At 51.0% G+C, this 19773-nt stretch overlaps 1 protein-coding gene across 4 annotated transcripts in view; it reads right to left on the reverse strand.

Moving 5' to 3' along the window:
* SCML2 (Scm polycomb group protein like 2) overlaps positions 1 to 19474 on the reverse strand; it is a 78904-nt gene extending 59430 nt beyond the window's left edge. For 3 of the 4 annotated variants that reach the window (XM_054166035.1, XM_054166034.1, XM_054166032.1), the window contains exons 1-2: positions 19378 to 19474; positions 3586 to 3693 (exon numbers count right to left, since the gene is read on the reverse strand). In XM_054166035.1, the coding sequence (XP_054022010.1) occupies positions 3586 to 3607 (22 nt within the window). In that variant the 5' untranslated portion in view covers positions 3608 to 3693; positions 19378 to 19474. Of the gene's footprint in view, positions 1 to 3585; positions 3694 to 18466; positions 18563 to 19377 lie in introns of those variants that run through there. The other variant, XM_054166033.1, reaches the window with a different exon arrangement.
* Positions 19475 to 19773: the final 299 nt, after the last annotated feature.

Here is a 19773-nt window from a genome sequence, read left to right on the forward strand (position 1 = left end):
ACAGAGAGCTTCAACACCTCCAGGGAGGAGGCAGCCACAGCCTCCCTGGGCAACCTGTGCCACAGTCTCCCCAGCCTCACTAGAAAGAATTTCTTCCTCACCTCCAGTCTCAATCTGCCCTCCTCAAGCTTCAATCTATTCCCTCTCATCCTATCACTCCCAGCCCTTAGCAAAAGTCCCTTCTTGGCTTCCCTGTATCTCCCTTCAGGTACTGGGAGGCTGCTCTGAGGTCTCCCTGGAGCCTTCTCTTCTCCAGGCTCAACAGCCCCAACTCTCTCAGCCTGTCCCCACAGGGGAGGTTCTGCAGCCCTCTGATCACCTTGGTGGCCTCCTCTGGAGCCTCTCCAGCAGCTCCAGGTCCCTCTTGTGCTGGGGGCCCCAGAGCTGGAGGCAGTGCTGCAGGTGGGGGCTGAGCAGAGCAGAGCAGAGGGGCAGAATCCCCTCCCTGTGCTGCTGCTCTCCCTGCTCTGGCTGCAGCTCAGCACACAGCTGCCTGCTGGGCTGCCAGGGACCACTGCTGGCTCCTGGGGAGTTTGGCACCACCTGACATCCCGAAGGCCTTCTCCTCCAGGCTGCTCTCAAGCCACTGCTCACCCAGCCTGGACTTGTGCCACATATACAGATGTAGCCTATGAGACATACAGACCAAGCACTTCTTTTCAAAGCCATGAATGACTGACTTTTCCCCCTCAAGATTACACAGCATACACTAAAATTACAAAAGCAGCAAATTCTGCTGGTCACCAACTTTTTCTGCAGTGCACTTCTTCAACTATAGCTGCAGATGCAAGACAAGGTTAGAGGAAGAATAAATTTAACATAGAGCTTTGTGTTTACTGCTCCCAAATTCCACCTGCTTCCACTGCTGCCACCCTATCTGCAACCACGGAATTCTTCTGCTGATAAGATTACTCAGCACAAGACAGGCAAAAGCAACCACATCTATCATGCAAGAGAAATGGGAGACAAGGAAGAAAAAGGACAAAGCTATCCTGAGTGACACCAAACAAACAAAAAACCAACAGCAAAGCTAATCAGTAAAGGCACCTTTAGAATCCAAGGTCTGCTAAAGATATGTGCTTGCTGCCCAGTGTGGAGGGAAAAGCACTTCACAGCCACGCTGCTTTAGAGGTCTCTGCAGCTATTTCTTAGCCACCTTAAAGTCTTCAGCTCCATCAGGTGTTCAAAACATAGCAGGAGACTACTTCTGTCAAAGAACCACAGAATGGCTTAGGCTGGAAGGGACCTCAGAGATCACCTGCTCCATGGGCAGGGACACCTCTCAACTAGATGCAAGCTGTTGAAGGTCTCATCCAACCTGGCCTTGGCCTTGAATACCCCCAGGGAGGAGGCAGCCACAGCCTCCCTGGGCAACCTGTTCCAGAGTCTCACCACCCTCACTCTAAAGAACTTCTTCCTAATTTCCAGTCTAAATCTCTGCTCCTCAACAGTGAATTACGCCTTTGGGATAAGACCAAGTCTAACCCTGCTCTCCCTCAGCTTCAAACCATTCCTCCTTGTCCTATTTGTAGACACCCTTATGAAAACCATTTGTCTCCACCTGATGGATGGGAAATAACCTTTGGGTGACACAAACAGATAAAGCTTACTAAGACAAGCATAAGACTTAGCCTTGCTCAGGGAAAGGCCTTCTTCACTCCCTATCACACTGGGGTTTGAGCACCTTTTAGCTACCCTTCACCAAATCTCAGGGGGCATAGTTGAGGATATCAAGGCAGAGGGATCATGAAATGTCTCCTTTCCCTTCCTTTTGAGGATATCAAGGCAGAGTGATCATGAAATGTCTCCTTTCCCTCCTTTCTGAGGATATCAAGGCAGAGTGATCATGAAATGTCTCCTTTCTGAGGATATCAAGGCAGAGTGATCATGAAATGTCTCCTTTCCCTCCTTTTTGAGGATATCAAGGCAGTGATCATGAAATGTCTCCTTTCCCTCCTTTCTGAGGATATCAAGGCAGAAGGATCATGAAATGTCTCCTTTCCCTCCTTTCTGAGGATACTAAGGCAGAGTGATCATGAAATGTCTCCTTTCCCTCCTTTCTGAGGATATCAAGGCAGAGTGATCATGAAATGTCTCCTTTCCCTCCTTTTTGAGGATACTAAGACAGAGTGATCATGAAATGTCTCCTTTCCCTCCTTTTTGAGGATACTAAGGCAGAGTGATCATGAAATGTCTCCTTTCCCTCCTTTTTGAGGATACTAAGGCAGAGTGATCATGAAATGTCTCCTTTCCCTCCTTTTTGAGGATACTAAGGCAGAGTGATCATGAAATGTCTCCTTTCCCTTCCTTCTGAGGATATCAAGGCAGAGTGATCATGAAATGTCTCCTTTCCCTTCCTTTTGAGGATATCAAGGCAGAGTGATCATGAAATGTCTCCTTTCCCTCCTTTCTGAGGATATCAAGGCAGAGGGATCATGAAATGTCTCCTTTCCCTTCCTTCTGAGGATATCAAGGCAGAGTGATCATGAAATGTCTCCTTTCCCTCCTTTCTGAGGATATCAAGGCAGAAGGATCATGAAATGTCTCCTTTCCCTCCTTTTTGAGGATACTAAGGCAGAGTGATCATGAAATGTCTCCTTTCCCTCCTTTCTGAGGATATCAAGGCAGAGGGATCATGAAGTGTCTCCTTTCCCTCCTTTCTGAGGATATCAAGGCAGAGGGATCATGAAGTGTCTCCTTTCCCTCCTTTTTTGCTCCTCTAAGGGGATTCTTATCTTATCTGCCCAGAACTGGGTGTCTCTTTTAGTATACTCAGACAACAGCAATGCAGAAAATCTACAAGAGAAGGGAGCAGACTTCCTTCATAAACCCTTGGTGGAACAATTAAACAGATGACTTCTGCCACTGCAGAAACTCTCTTACAGCAAAAGGCAATCATTTACCAAGGGAGTGCTCAAGCTCATAAAGCAGCTTAGGCTGAAGGTGGAAGGCTCAAGGAAAGCACAGAAGTGCCAGCAGCCTTTTCTTGAGGTGGGGGCTACCCATCTGAAAGCTCTGAAAAGCGGCAACCCGGTTTCAGAGGGATGGCCTTTGCCTCTTCACGTTCTTTTTGCTTCACCAACCCAACCATCCTTGTTTCTTCTGAAGGCTCACTCTTTATTTCAACAGTTAACTTCTCAGCTGTGACTTCTCAGCTGTGCTCTGGTGGATGTGTTTCCTTAAGAAATGTTCATTTTCTCTTCAGGAAGGCAGCTGCCAGTGCCATTGGCAGTGATGAAATCTGACTCCTCATGCTACTTCAGTTATTGTCCTGCCGTATGCAGTTCCAGTCGATTTCACATCACACCTGGACACACACTGCCATTTTAGAGCACTGCAGTGGCTTCAAGGCTGGCACAGGACAAAATTGCTTTGGCTGAACTTGTAGAACTCCCAAGATAAGCCAAATTCAGCCTGCTCACTCCAACCCAATGTGAAGTTTGGTCTTACCTGTACTCAGTGCATATCACAAGCTGTCTTCTTTAATCTAACAGCACAGTCAAGGTATATCCCACTACCTTCTAAAAGCAAATGCAGCAGGTTCTCTATTTTCTTGCCTCTTAGATAAAAGCTACCAGGCCTTACCTTTAGTCGCTGTTCTCCCCATGGTAACACTTCTGTGATCTTCTCTCTCCCAATACAAAGGCTGAAGTTGAAAGCCCACTTAATTCTTCCTTTCAGCACGACTGTTTCCTGTGGAGTAGCAATACAACAACAGTTAGGGGGGGAGGCTGTTGTCAGGCTTTGAGTTTGGTTGGGTTTTGTTGGAAAGGAGGATTGGGGTTTTTTTGGGCATTGCTGCATCATTGTCTTGCTGGTTCCAGTGGCAAATGTTTGACAAGCTCTGTGTTGAAGAAGCACCTAAACAGCGTGTGAACAACAGATACATCCAAGCAGCAAGGGTAAAGAACCCAAACCTTTACTTCATTGCTTTAAGACAGTTCACGACTGTCAAATGCCTTAGGATGATCTCCTCCTACCTAAGCCATTGGGTTGGAAGAGAGAACCTAAGCCAGTAGGTCCCTTCCATGAAAATCAGGTGGGTTTTGACTCCACAGCAGCATTGCTAGCATCAGTGGGAGCAGGAGTAAGACCAGAAATTCCCCTTTTAAGCCACCAAATCACTTTGCAATCCCTGCTACTTTATTTCATAGATTCCTGCATGCAAATAAATAAAACACCCTAATAAAACAAAATAATACATTCCAAGCTTTTCTGCTGCAAGTAATAAACTGTGAAAGAATAAACTGTTTATACAAATCACTTTTTCTTTACCTTTTGGGGGGGGTTTTTTATGTTCCAAGGACCAGATTGCACTTGGTGCCGCAATAAAGATTCCAACCCCGCGGTGATAGTCATCAAGTTTAGCACAAGAGGAGCGTCTGTCAGGACATGAAAAGGATTCCAGCTTTTCATGAGCCTGTGTTCTACCACAGAGGCTATTTTATAGCATGCCCAGCCACTGTCTGAAAGATAGAAGGCAGCTGAAAAGTTCTCCCAAGGTGCTGGTTGAAAAGGGGCAAGGCCAGCTGCAGGAGCACAATGTGTCCCTGTGGTGAAGAGGTGCTGCTTCCAACTCAGTTACTCCTCAATGCTGCTGCTGGTAACTGAGCTTGTAGATGGTGCTGTTTGTCACAGAAAACATGTGCCTCTGAGCTCCTGTCTGACAGCCACTACATGCTGCTGGATTGCAGCAAAAGCTGCATTTCAATATGTGAAGGAGACCTATAGGAAGGCTGGAGAGAGACTGCTAGAAGGGCATGGAGTGACAGGACCAAGGACAATGGTTTGAAACTGGAGCAGGGCAGAGCTAGGTTGGACATCAGGAGGAAGTTCTGCACAATGAGTGTGGTGAAATACTGGGACAGGCTGCCCAGGTAGCTGTAGAGAGCAACAAGCTCTCCCCTCAGCCTTCTCTTCTGCACACTAAACACCCCCAGCTCCCTCAGCTGCTCCTCATATAATGCCTCCAAACCAGCCTGGTTGCTCTTCTCTGGACATTCTCCAGCCCTTCAGTGTCTTTCCTGTGCTGTGGCACCCAGAACTGAACCCAGTGCTCAAGTTGTGGCCTCACCAGGGCTGAATACAGGAGCACTGTTTTGCCTCCTACACATCTCCATTATCCTTCTCAGTGTAAGCAAGGCATTCAAGCAAGCCAAATGTCCTGAAAAAACCATTTAGGGTACATTTAGGACTTCCCAGTGCAAGTTTATCTTGACAGCACATCTACTTATGAAAATACACAGCATAGAATTATCACAGAATGGCTCAGGTTGGAAGGGAGCTCAGAGCTCAGCTCCCCCAAGCTCCCCACCATGCCCAGGGACACCTCTCAGCTACACTCAGCTGCTCAAGGCCTCAGCCAGCCTGGCCTTCAACACCCCCAGCAAGGAGGCAGCCACAGCCTCCCTGGGCAGCCTGTGCCACACTCTCACCAGCCTCACCCTCAACAACTTCTGCCTCAGCTCCACTCTGCCCCTGCTCTGCCTCAGCTCCAAACCATTCCCTCTTGGCCTGGCTCCAGCCCCCCTCAGCCAAAGTCTCTCTGCAGCCTTCCTGCAGGATGCCTTCAGCTCCTGGCAGGCAGCTCTGAGCTGCCCCTGGAGCCTTCTCTCCTGCAGGCTGCACAGCCCCAGCTCCCTCAGCCTGTGCTCACAGCAGAGCTGCTCCAGCCCTTGGAGCATCCTTGTGGCCTCCTCTGGACTCGCTCCAACAGAGATTTGATCCAAGTTGGACTCCCTTTTAGTTCACTTTCTTGTAACAAAACAAAACCCAAACACACACAAAAATTACTCCACCCAAACAAGAAAGAAAGAAAAAAAAAAAAGCCAAACAAATAAAGAAACTCAAACAGAAACCACCAACAAATAAAACAAACCAAACTAAAAAGAAACCAAAGCACAACCCCAGCAAAGCCCAACCCACCAAAAGAGCAATTACAAGAAGAAAAGGCAAGATTCTTTCAAGGAAAGCAACTTCAGCTTCCACGTTTTCATCCAGCAGAACTTTTAATGAGCTGCTAGCTGAACCCCTTTCTCTTCCAGCTGATAAACACAAAGCTGAGAGGTTTCATCCAATGCCTGGGCTTTCAAAAGAGCAAATATTAGTTAAAATACTACAACTAGTTAAGTCTGAGCATTTCTGCAGTTGTTGAAGGAAGAGAGGCAGGTCCTCAGCCTTTATGAATCACAGAATCACAAAACTGTCAGGGTTGGAAGGGACCTCAAGGCTCATCCAGTCCTAACCCCCCTGCCATGGCCAGGGACAGCTCACACTGCAGCAGGTTGCTCACAGCCACAGCCAGCCTGGCTGCAAACACCTCCAGGCAGGAGGCTTCCACCACCTCCCTGGGCAACCTCTGCCAGGCTCTCACCACCCTCATGGGCAACAACTTCTTCCTCACATCCAAGCTCAATCTCCCCACTTCTAGTTCTGCTCCATCCCCCCCAGTCCTATCCCTCCCTGACCCCCTCAAAAGTCCCTCCCCAGCTTTCTTGGAGCCCCCTTCAGACCCTGGAAGGCCACAAGAAGGTCTCCTGGAAGCCTCCTCTCCAGCCTGAACAACCCCAACTCCCTCAGTCTGTCCTCACAGCAGAGCAGCTCCAGCCCTCTGCTCATCCTGCTGGCCCTTTCTGTGCTTGTCAAAGCTCCTCAGCAAGTCACCAGGAGTGCACTGCTCATTAGCATGAAGCAAAATACTGCCTGCCAGGGTCCTGCCCTCTCTCCAGGTGAGTTTACAACCTGCTCTGCACTGTGAGCAGCTGTAATTACAGCCAGTCAGGCATTTCAAGGCTACAGAAAGCTCCCTAAACTCTCAAAACCACACACTAAGTGGATTATTATTATTATTAGGTCCAGAGCTAGGCACTGTGTGTTTTAAAAAGCCACACTGGCTAGGTTGAGAGCAAAGATCTGTCCCCAGAATTCCTGTAAACAAACAGGGAAAAGCAGCTGAATTAAACAGCATCAACACACACCACAAACAATTCCTGGCATGGAGCTTCAACATTTTTACTGACTTGACAGTAAGGTTAAAAACTGAACTCCAGAGCTGCTCCCTGGCTACCAGCAGAAAATAAAAATAGCTTCTCTCCCCTTTCCCTCCCTCTCCATCCTGCTTTCAAAGTCAGAAGATGTGAGGTTGTAAAAACCTGAAAAAGGAAATGGGGATGTGTGAAGTCAGCAGTTCAGCAAAGCAAAGAGGGCTGGCCATTAACAGCTCTCAGTCTGCTGAAGATGCCAGCCTGCCCCACATGAAAGGGGATCTTAATGTGACATTCAAACAAATAAAAGGCCCGAGCTCGCAGCACTTCCATTGCTACCCTCAAAGTGCCAGCTTTAGTGGTTTCTCAGTACATATTTACAGTGGCACAAGAGCATGACAAATTGGTGAGGCACTCTGGTGAGCTTAAGCTCACAAAACCCTCTGTGCTCTTTCCCACTTCCCCCTTCAAGGCTGGAGGACTCTTCCTGCAAACATTCATCGCCATTCATCAGCCTGGCTTTATTCAAATGCCTAACTCGAACTTCCTTCAGCACTAACTAAACTCCTTCAATGATGCACACAAAAAAAACCCTCCAAAGATTCTTGGAGAGCCCTAAGAGCTTTGCAAGAAATTCTCTCTACACCCAAATCTCTCTCTCCTCTGCCTTCAGCTCAGCCTGCCTTGACACAGAAGAGAGCTCCCAAACTGTTTGTTCTGTGAGGCACCAAAGCATACTTTTAGCACAGTGTAAATACAGCAGGTAAGGGAGAAAAGAAAGCGGTGCCCAGATGCTAGAGATCCCTGCAGAGCTTTTCTGTGCTTGCCTCTGGCAGGCAACAAGCAGCATCACCAGCTTTAAAAGCAGCAGAGAGCGTAAGTGTGGACAAGGGAGAGGAGGACAAGCAGAAAAGAGATGGTGGGGAAAGGGTTTTACAATCTCTTAGGGATCCTTGGCTCCCTCTCATCTACTTTGCCTTCAGACTTGAAAAGGGCTATGGAAGCTCAGTTCAGATAGGATCTAACAAAGCCCTCTCCACATATCCCTGAGGTCTGGGGGTTTTATTCAGCCAACACAGCAGCCAGAGAAAGGCAAACACCTTTAGTCTGATCATGAAATCAAAGAGAGTGCACAATTTCTTTCTTTTCTTCATGGAAGGCACAGAGAACAGACTTGGGGCATTTCTGCACAGGATCAGCTTGCTGCCAGCACCTCAGCTGGAGTTAGCTTGTTCCAGACCAATGCACTTTGCCTCCCCTGACTTGCACTCAGTGCCAGCAGCAACACACTTCTGCTGCCATCCTCCTGTCAGTGCTTCAAGCATCTGTTTCAACTGGGACCACTTCTGTTGAACATCTTTATTGATGGCCTTGATGAAGACACACAGTGTGCCAGTAGTCAGTTTGCAAATGACACCAAGATGGGGGGCAGTTTTGATCTTCATGAGGGCAGGGGGGCTCTACAGAGGGATTTGGATAGACTGGATCCATGGCCAACGTTACCAAGATGAGCTTCAACAAAGCCAAATGCCAGGGCCTGCACTTGGGGCACAACAACCCCAAGCAAGGCTACAGGCTTGGGGCAGTGTGGCTGGAAAGCTGCTGGCAGAGAGGGACCTGGGGGTGCTAATGGACAAGCAGCTGAAGAGGAGCCAGCAGTGTGCCCAGGGGGGCAAGAAAGCCAAAGGCATCCTGGCTGGCATCAGAAATGTTGTGTCCAGCAGGAGCAGGGAGGGGATTGTCCCCTGGGACTCAGCTCTGGGGAGGCCACACCTCAAGTGCTGTGTCCATTTTTGGGCACCTCAGCACAAGAGAGATGTGGAAGTGCTGGAGCCAGGGCAGAGCAGGGCAAGGAAGCTGTGAAGGGCCTGGAGAATAAATCTGATGGAGAGAGACTGAAGGAGCTGGGGAGCTGAAAGCAGGTTGTGGAGAGGTTGGTGCTAGTCTCTTCTCACAGGTGATTAGTGACAGAACAAGAGGGAATGGCCTCAAGCTGTGACTGGGTAGGGTTAGACTGGACATAAGGAAGCATTTTTTCCTCCATGAGTGGCCAGGAATTGGAATGTGCTGCCCAGGGAGGTGGCTGAGTCACCAACCCTGGATGTGTTTAAAGGTGGTTGGGATGTGGTGCTTGGGGATATGGTTTAGGGCTGAACCAAGTAGAGTAGGGCTCACGGTTGGACTTGGTGATCCTGAGGGTCTTTTCCAACCTGAATGTTACTGTGATTCTGTGAACTCCTGAGAATCTGAACACCAGGCTGCTGGCTGGGACTCCCTGCCACTCGGCATTAACCAAGCCAGAACTTGCCTCACTGCCCCTCTGCTGCTGCAACACTCCATCCTGTACCCTGGCCTGTACAACTACACTGGTCCTACCTGCTCGTGTCTAATCAGGGCACAAAAACAAACCACCCACAACTGAACAAACCCTGAAGCAATTCCCTGAGAGCTCCCCCTCCCAGGGGATGTTGCTGCAGGGAGAAAACTCGAGGGAGCTGCTTGCAGTCTCTCTCCAGGCACAGCCCCATCCCTGCGCTGGGCTCAACCTGCACTGCTGACATTGGTGGCTGTGCTGTTTGCCCAGTTTCTTATTTTTCTAGCTGAGAGAGAAAATCCTTCTTTTATCCCCTCACACAAGGGAAGGCATTCATCCTCCACACAGATGCCACCAAAAATATTTGTCCACCTCTTTGGACAAACATTCACAAGCACCGTTGAGCGCTGCTAGACATTTCTGCAGCCAGCCAAGTGCTGCCAGGTCAGAAAAGCCAAAACAGCTCTTAAGTGCTCAAAGGACATCTGCAAATACACAGCTGTGGTATTTGCTGCACTCTTCCAAAAGCCAAGAAGACAGACCCAAAGCATCAGGAATCACAGGATCACAGGATGTCAGGGGTTGGAAGGGACCCAAAGAGATCATCCAGTCCAACCCCCCTGCCAGAGCAGGACCATACAATCCAGCTCAGGTCACAGAGGAATGCATGCAGATAGGTCTTGAAAGTCTCCAGAGAAGGAGACTCCACAACCTCTCTGGGCAGCCTGCTCCAGTGCTCTGTGACCCTTACAGTAAAGAAGTTCCTCCTTGTGTTGAGGTGGAAGCTCCTGTGCTGCAGCTTACATCCATTGCCCCTTGTCCTGTCACAGGGTGCAATTGAGCAGAGCCTGTCCCCTCCCTCCTGACACCCAGCTCTCAGATAAACATTTATTAAATCCCCTCTAAGTCTTCTCCTCTCCAGAGTAAAAAGCCCCAGGTCCCTCAGCCTCTTCTCACCAGGCAGTCTCCAGTCCCCTAATCATCCTTGTTGCCCTCCCTTGGACTCTCTCCAGCGGATTCCTGTCCTACTTAAACTGGGGAGCCCAAAACTGAACGCAATACTCAAGATTAGGTCTCACCAGGGCAGAGTAGAGGGGAAGGAGAACCTCCCTAGATCAGCTGGACACACTCTTAATACACCCCAGGACCCCGCTGGCCTTCTTGGCCCCAGGGCACATTGCTGTCCCATGCAGAGCTTGCTGCCCACCAGCACTCCCAGGTCCTTCTCCACAGGGCTGCTCTCCAGCAGATCCCCTCCCAACCTGTGCTGCAGTTTATTCTTCCTCCCCAATACTATCCACAGCAAATCCATTTCTCTCTCCCCCTTCCCAGGCCAACTTTCCAATAATGAAAGATAAACCACAAGAGGTGAAGCAGGCTGCAATGGAGCAACCTCCTGCACCTCTCCCTCAGAAAAGGGTGCGTGGCTCCAGCCCAGGACAGAGGCAGAGCAGCACCCACTCTGCTGCTTCTGGAGATCACCTTCCTGGAGCTGATGCCTTCTCTGGATGAGGGCATTGAGTCCATCATCAGTAAATTTGCAGATGACACCAAGCTGGGGGCAGGAGTTGATCTCCTGGAGGGTAGAGACACTCTGCAGAGGGACCTCAACAGGCTGGACAGATGGGCAGAGGCCAAGGGCAGGAGATTGAACACATCCAAGTGCCAGGTGCTGCACATTGGCCACAACAACCCCAGGCAGTGCTACAGGCTGGGGTCAGAGTGGCTGAGAGCAGCCAGGCAGAAAGGAACCTGGGGGTACTGGTTGAGAGTAGGCTGAACATGAAGCAGCAGTGTGCCCAGGCAGTGAGGAGAGCCAGTGGCATCCTGGCCTGCATCAAGAACAGTGTGGCCAGCAGGAGCAGGGAAGTCATTCTGCTAGGCCACACCTTGAGTCCTGTGTCCAGTTCTGGGCTCCTCAGTTTAGGAAAGATGTTGAGCTGCTGGAAGGTGTCCAGAGAAGGGCAACAAAGCTGGGGAGGGGTCTGGAGCACAGCCCTGTGAGGAGAGGCTGAGGGAGCTGGGGTTGCTTAGCCTGGAGAAGAGGAGGCTCAGGGGAGACCTTCTTGATCTCAACAACTTCCTGAAGGGAGGTTGTAGTCAGGTAGGGCTTGGCCTCTTCTCCCAGGCACCCAGCACCAGAACAAGAGGACACAGTCTCAAGCTGCACCAGGGAAGGTTTAGGCTGGAGGTGAGGAGAAACCTCTCCCCAGAAAGAGGAACTGGCCATTGGAATGTGCTGCCCAGGGAGGTGGTGAAGTCACCATCCCTGGAGGTGTTCAGGAGGAGACTTGATAGGGTGCTTGGTGCCATGGTTTAGTTGATCAGATGGTGCTGGATGATAGGTTGGACATGATGATCTTCAAGGTCTCTTCCAACCTGGTTTATTCTATTCTATTTCCCCTCTTTCAACCACTGCTCACACCACTGAGGACAAGGACCTAGGTATCATTTTCTTACAAGCTGAAAAATAAACAAATGAGGCATTACATACAAAGTTTCCCAGCTACTTACAACTCTGCTTATATCCTTTCTAAAAGTGGTTCCCATCTTCTGACCTTCCCAGAACATCAGTCTGCCTCTTCAGAGGTCTCCAGTGAGGGGTACACACACACAGTTTTGGTATGACAAGTGTCATCAAACATGGAATCACAGAATGGGTTGAGTTGGAAAGGACCTCCAAAGCCTATCCAGTCCAACCCCCTGCACCCAGCAGGGACATCCTCCACCACAGCAGCTTGCTCACAGCCTTCTCCAGCCTCACCTTCAACAGCTCCAGCCATGGAGCCTCAGCTCCCTCCCTGGGCAACCTGTGGCAGTGTGGCAGCAGCCTCCTAGAGCAGAACTTGTTCCTCACAGCCAATCTCCATCTGCTCTGCTCTCCTTTCAAACCATTGCCCCAGGTCCTGTCCCTGCAGGCCTTTGCAAACAGCCTCTCCCCATCCTTCTTGTAGCCACCTTCATGTACTGGCAGGCTGCTATTAGGTCTCCTGAGAGCCTCCTCTTCTCCAGGCTGAACAGCCCCAGCTCCCTCAGCCTGTCCTCACAGGAGAGGTGCTCCAGCCCTCTGCTCATCCTGGTGGCCCTTTCTGTGCTTGTCAAAGCTCCTCAGCAAGTCACCAGGAGTGCCCTGCTCACTCCTGATGAAGTCATTAGCATGAAGCAAAATACTGCCTACCAGTGTCCTGCCCTCTCTAATCTAATCTGAGAGCAGAGGAGCTCCAGCCCTTGAGAAGACAACAGATTTCACACTTCCCTCAAGGAAGTTCATCCCTTTCATGCAGACTGAATTCCCTCCCTTGGTATCTTGAACAGAATGGGAGCTGATTTGTGAAGCTGAAAGCCTAGAATCAAATCACCAGGAGGTCTAAGGTTCATGAAATGGCTTTAGATGACAACCTGCAGCTGGGGAGCTACACAGAAAAATATTTCATTTATAGCTTAGGAGGAAAAAAGAACCCCACAGTCCAAAAGACTCTTCATACTGAAGTTGCACACAGCACTGCTCTAACAAATCCAAAGCAGCAAAAGTACTTCAGGATGAGTTTGGACACAAGGCATCTAGGCAGTATCTTACCCGTTGAGCAGAAAAGCCAACCCCCTGCTGATGCAAATGGAGAAGCAGAGAAGCACAGCCTGGGCTGCATCTAAAGCAGCATTGCCAGCAGATACAGAGAGGTGATTCTGACACTTTCCTCTGCTTTGTGGAGACCCCATCTGGAGTACTGTGTACAGGTCTGGAGTCCTCAGTACAGGAAGGACATGGACCTCATGGAGCAGGTCCAGAGGAGAGCCATGAGGGGGATAGGAGCAGCTCTGCTACAAAGTCAGGCTGAGGGAGCTGGGGGTGTTCAGCCTGCAGAAGAGAAGGCTCCAGGCAGACCTCACAGCAGACTTCCAGTCCCCAAAGGGTCCAAGAAGGCTGCAGAGGGACTGTGCCCAAAGGCCTGCAGGGACAGCAGCAGGGGCAAGGGTTTGAAAGGAGAGCAGAGCAGATGGAGATTGGCTGTGAGGAACAAGTTCTGCCCCAGGAGGCTACTGCTACACTGCAACAGGTTGCCCAGGGAGGGAGCTGAGGCTCCATGGCTGAAACTGTTCAAGGTGAGGCTGGAGAAGGCTGTGAGCAGCCTGCTCTGGTGGAGGATGACCCTGCTGAGTGCAGGGGAGGTGGACTGGATGCCCTTTGGAGGTCCCTTCCAACCCAAACCATTCTATGATTCTAAGCACCAAAATTCTGTTCAAGGGTTTTGTATTTCAGAAATACTTTGATACAAGGCTCTGAGCTGATTCAGAAAGGCAGGAAGAGAGCACACACATAGTACTGCAATCATTTGGATCCAAAATGATCAACTACTACCCATACAGAAGGCATGTTTGTGGAAGTCCAGAACCATCAATCAGTCTTGTATCTCCCCTGCTGAAATGAGAGCCATGCAACTTGCCACCATGAAGAAGTAGTGCACACTGCTGCAGTTCATTTGGACCTAAGATAAGCAAATACTCCATTTTTGGTCCTCTTCCAAGGACACAGAAATTAAAGCTCTGACTCTTTGTGACAGGGACAGTTGCTAAGGGTAGGAGGCAGCAGATGCTGTATCTAGTATATACCTGTGCTTAACAACCACTGCCTACAAGAGCAGGCATCAAAGCAAGCCCAAATAAGAAAGAAAAGGACACAGCTGCTGCTTTCTGAATGGCTGTGACACAACTCCCTCCTTGCCCCCACACCTATGTCTTCCTTGACCAAGGAAAGAGACACAAATGTGTCTGAGAGTCATCACCACCATTTTTGCATTGTTCACTCTTTGTCTGTGCACCTGCTGTGCCAAAAAGGGAAGACCTTAGGTAGGTGTTGGCTCAGGTACCTGAAGCCATTCCTCCACCCCTGCAGGCCCCCTTCACCCATCCCAAAAGTCAACAGCTAGACAAGATTTGAGGAGATCACAGACACAAAATACAGGTTGTAGGCAATGTGAGGAGCTGACAGACACTCACCTGTGGGCTGGCCACTCACCACATCACCTCTTGCTACTCCCAGGAGCAAGAGGCAGCATTGCTGATCCATGGCAAGCACCGCTAGAGTGGGCAAGAGCTGGGCACACACCCTTAGCCCTCATTGCCCATGCAGGTCAGCCCAGCTGGCAGGTGCTGAAGGCACAAAAATGGCACTCACACAGAAATGTACACTTGAAATAAGCTACAACTCACTTAAGGACGTAACTGCTGCAGTTTTTCGAGCCTTTAGCTCAAAGAAATGATTCACCTCTCCATCAGTGAAGCTGTTTACACACACCACATATGTTTCACCATTATCAGTCATCACCACAAAGCAAAAATAAACTTGACTGCATATAATATTCAAGCTTGCTACCACTGCATAGAATCATAGAATCAACCTGGGTGGAAAAGACCTTGGAGATCATCAAGTCCACCCTATTACCTAATACCTAACACCTCCTGACAACTCAACCATGCCTCCAAGTGCCACATCCAAGCCTTCCTTGAACACCTCCAGGGACAGTGACTCCACCACCTCCCCATGCAGCACATCCCAATGGCCAATTCCTCTTTCTGGGAAGAACTTTCTCCTCACCTCCAGCCTAAACTTCCTCTGGTGCAGTTTGAGACTGTGTCCTCTTGTTCTGGTGCTGGGTGTCTGGGAGAAGAGACCAACCCGCACCTGGCTACAACCTCCCTTCAGGGAGTTGTAGACAGCAATAAGGTCTCTCCTGAGCCTCCTCTTCTCCAGGCTAAACACCCCCAGCTCCCTCAGCCTCTCCTCATAGGGTTGTGCTCCAGACCTCTCACCAGCTGAGCAGCCAGGCAGAAAGGGACCTGGGGGGACTGGTTGACAGCTGGCTGAACATGAGCCAGCAGTGTGCCCAGGTGGCCAGGAAGGCCAAGGGCATCCTGGCCTGCATCAGGAGCAGTGTGGCCAGCAGGAGCAGGGAAGTCATTCTGCCCTATACTCAGCACTGGTTAGGCCACACCTTGAGTCCTGTGTCCAGTTCTGGGCCCTACAATTTAAGGAGGACATTGAGACACTTGAACATGTGCAGAGAAGGGCAACGAGGCTGGGGAGAGGTCTTGAGCACAAACCCTATGAGGAGAGGCTGAGAGAGCTGGGGTTGCATCCAGATATCACTGCAAGTATAACACACTGGGACCTTCAAAGAAGTCTTCAAAGAGTCCAGGCAAATATTATTAGTAAAACCAATTATTTTATTAGTAAAAAAAGATTTTGCATACCAACATGCAAGCCACAGTAGGAAAAAAAGGAGAAGAATCATTCACCCAATTGTATCAAAATGCTAACAACTACTTCTGGGACTTCAAATTGCCTGGAGTCAAAGTGCAAACAAAAGTGTTTGCAAAACCACCAGGACTGAAATGAAAACACCTGGAACACCTCAGCACTAATACTTTTCCATTTCACATCTCTTCTGCTGTTCTATTAAGCCTCAGCCACTTTCTGTTGGATTTCTCTGGCTCTTCTTTCACGCAGCCTAGAAAAAAACCCCAAGGTTTTGTGCCATTTATGCTGCATGTCTTGCACTACAGAGAACACAAACGGGGAAGTCCTTCACGTTGAAGATTTTAATCTCTGGAAAGAGCAATCAGCACTAAGGCTGAGTGCCTAAGGCTATTTCTTTCAAACAGGAATAAACAGAAGTTTAAAAGCCCTACAGAGGCGGAGGTCAAGAAGTTGTTAACAGCCTGCCTTGTGTAGGCTTCTTGAAGCTGTGTCTTGTTCCCTGCCTGCAATTTGCTCTATGCTTACATTTAAGGAAGTATTACAGTAGACTGTCAAATGGCATTTTCAAACTGTGGGCTTCACCCATCTTTATCTGAGGTAGCTGCAGCCAAGCAAATACGAAAGCCAGCCGCAGCTCCTGGGCACTTGATGACAAATGTCATTTCCTGCTAAGGATGCTATTGAGTATCAAGTGACAGTTACCCAGGACTTCATTTCCCCCCCCATTCATTCCCATTATGGATCGACTGCAACAGTAAAGGGAGTGAACAGGGCTCATCCCATCAGAATGGTAAGAAACAATGAGGCAAAATCCCGAGGAAGACACTCAAGCACTGAGGGCAGAAGGAGCCAGGCATTTGCTCCAGGCAAACGTTCTCCTTAAGCAAAGAAACGTCACCGGGTTTACATGCACAACTTCTAGATGGGTATTGGAATTAATGCTTCCTCAGTAACTGTGAATTTCATGCCAGAGCAAACAAAGTTGCGCTTGGTTTGTGAAGGAAACACTCTCCAGTGCCTCTTCTGAACACAAACAGCTACTTCAGAAAACAACGTCTCTCCCTTACCAGAGTTTGGACACAGCAAAGGCGAAAAAAAAAAGGCTTCTGCACGTTGAAAGCAGGACTGCAAAGTCTGAGGAAACATCCTTTAGAGGACTGCCAGCCTTGCTCATCAAGATCAACACTTCACATATGAGTGAATTTTGAGAACAAATTAGGGAGTTATGTTTAGAATCAGAGAATTGTCAGGGTTGGAAGGGACCTCAAGGATCGTCTGGTTCCAACCCCCACCACCACCATGGGCAGGGACACCTCACACTAGATCAGTTTGCTTACTACGTGACTTCTGATCAGTGTGAATGCAGTTTGGACTTGCAGCTACAACCCATAATCAAACGTCAGCGTTTGCTTTTGCTCAGCCCGAAAGCTACCCTAAAAAACACACAACACCGAGTAACCCCAAAGACGCTACACAAATGTTACTACCTTACTGCACAAGTATTCCTAGAGATTGACACCAAATAGAACACTAAAGGCATCAACCCCATCAGCTGAGTCTCAAAGCCAGCAAACTCCGCTACGATACTCACGATGAGATTGTGTTAAACTTAAAGGCCGCCCAAGTGCATCCACATCTCAGCTTCAGTTTTACCATTTGCTTTCCCGCTGCCCCCCCGCTCGCGTTGCTGAGAAACCTCCCCCCATAAATAAAGTCCCGATGTGCTTTTTCTTTACACCACTTCACGTAGCACCATCCTTAAACGGGACTCGCATTTTACGACCCCCTAAGGGAGGAAACCCAGCTCCCCCTGCCCCCCAAGCAGGCAGCCTGCTTGCGGGAGTGATTTCCGCGGACGCGCCGCCAGCGAACCCTCCGCTTGCAGGGGGTGCGCGCCTTGCCGCGGGCTCCACGGTGGCCCGCGGAGAACTGGCGCACTGCCATCCATCCACTCCCCTTCTTTACGCCCTGATGTTAACGTGACAGCTTCAAACATATCCCTAGCCCCGCGAATGCCTTCCTGCCGCTGCTCTGCCCCACCGCGGTTGTTACCGCGCCCCTGCCTCGCCGACCGCTTTTCTCCGCCGCTTCCCGAGAGCGCAGCGTGAAAGCTTTAAAACCCCCAAAGGTTTATGGCTGCTACTCTGAATAGCAACAAATTCACAGCCGGCCAGACCCGAAATGCTGTTTGCAAGTCGGACACAGGTTCCTCTGAAAAGCCACCACCATCAAGTCTACAAAGTCTACGCTTTTAAAGCTTTAATCACCAAGCCTACATCACTTGTCCCTGCCCATGGCAGGGGAGTTGGAACTGGACGATTCTTGAGGTCCCTTCCAACCCTAACAATTCTACGGTTCTATGACTTAGAGTCACAAGTGAGGTTTACAGCGTTCGAACTAAGAGGCCAGTATTTCACCTCCTCATTAAACCTTTCAGGCTTTAGGATTATTTTTGGCTATCTCCTGTAGCCTAATTAATCAGCGAGAAATTGAAAAACAGCTGTAGGGAAAGCCATCAACTTATCAACTTCAAATTGCACTTAAGTAGCCACTTAGAAATAAAACCAACAAAACCAAACCAAACACATTTGAAGCATCTATTGCTAAAACCGAGCATAAAAATTCAACTTGGGTATTCATTTAATAACTACAGCATTACAATCTGCTTTTGCAGTTTGTCCCAGCAGCTAAAGGCAGCGATGATGAGTGCTACTGTAAGCACGGAACTTCTCATACCACGTTTAACTACTTTCTTCGAACCATGACACTAAAGGCGGAGAAAACGATTCCCCGTTTGGCTGTAAAGAAAACGGGACCGGTGCCGCTGCGCATCGCAAGCCGGCAAGTGCCCCCCAGCCAGCCGCTCCCTCCACCGCGCAGCCTTCCACAGCAGGACCCCTACCTCCACCTTACCGAGCACAAGGGCACGCTCCAAAGCGTTTTAATTTTTAACGCGTATCCGGTTCGCCAAGTTAAGCATCGCTACCAAGCACCTCGCCAGCCTCAGCGCTCCTCAGGCGGCGCGGCAGCGAGGAGCGGGGCAGCGGCTGGCGCACTGCCCCCCGCCCCGGCCAGCAGGGCGGGCAGGGCGCGGAGCCGCCGCCGCCGCCACCGGGGAGGCAGCCGGGTGGCAGCGGCGGGCAGGGGAGGCGTGTCCTCTCCGCGCTCCTGTCAAACGCCGCTGTGGCCCCGGCAGGGAGCGGGGCCTCTGCCGGGTGCAGTCCCGCTACAGAGGCGCTGGCATGGCGGGAAGCCAGCGGCTCAGGGGTCAGCGCCCTCCGGCAGGGCTGCTCTGGGCCGCTCGGGGTCTTCTCCTGCCGCCCTTGCTCACCGGAGGTTCCGCTGCTTGGGCGCTGCGACCCTTCCTCCCCGCCCCCTCCCCGGAGAAGAGCTTTGTTGATGCCAGGAGCCGCCTGGGGACCGGCTCTCGTCGCGCCGCCCTCCCAGCTGCTCCCCCTGCCCCAGTGGCTGGCGGGCTCTGGCGAGATGCAGCGCGCTGGGAGCGCAGCCCGCCGGGGAGAGAAGCGGGCAGCTCCAAGGAGCCCGGGGCAGCCCCGTCCAGAGCCGCTGCAGCCTACAGCGAGGCAGAGCTGGCGAGGGGAAGCATCCGGAGGCACCCCAGAAAAGAAGGAAAAGGACAAGGATGAGGGGACAGGGCGGCTGCCGCTCTCCTTACACCGTGGCGGCCGGTCCGGCCACGGTGGGCAGAGGCCACGGTGGGCAGAGGTCACGGTGGGAGCTCGGAGAGGGGGCGCAACCCCCGTCTCGCCTCCCTCTGCTTCCCCGCTTCTCCCTCCGCCGTGGGAAGCACCGCCGCCACTCACCGGAGAAAGGGGCGGGCGGGAAGCGGATTCTCAGCGTCCTGCGGAGGCTCCCGCGCCTGTCAAGCGACTCCTGCCGTCGCCCGCCTCACGACGCCGCCATGTTCTGGGGGCAACGCGCATGCCCGGCAGCGGCACCGGGGGCGCCGGCCTCCCCCCGCCGACCCCTTCCGCCCGCCGCGGGGAGAAGCGGAGGCGCGGCCCGAGGTCCTGCGCTTCTCGTCAGAGTAGCCCACGCTGCACGGGTCCGGGGCTGTCGGTATCCTCCGCACCTCGGCCATGCCAGCGGGGGGCAGCCTCGCCCGAGCGGGCGCTATAGGGTCCGAGTACAGTGCGGCCCGTTGGCTTCCGCTGCCTCCCCAGAGAAGGTAGCGAATTCAAACCTGGCGCCGTCCCCTC

The sequence above is a fragment of the Dryobates pubescens genome, chromosome 12 (assembly GCF_014839835.1).
Source record: "Dryobates pubescens isolate bDryPub1 chromosome 12, bDryPub1.pri, whole genome shotgun sequence".
Taxonomy (NCBI): Eukaryota; Metazoa; Chordata; class Aves; order Piciformes; family Picidae; genus Dryobates; species Dryobates pubescens.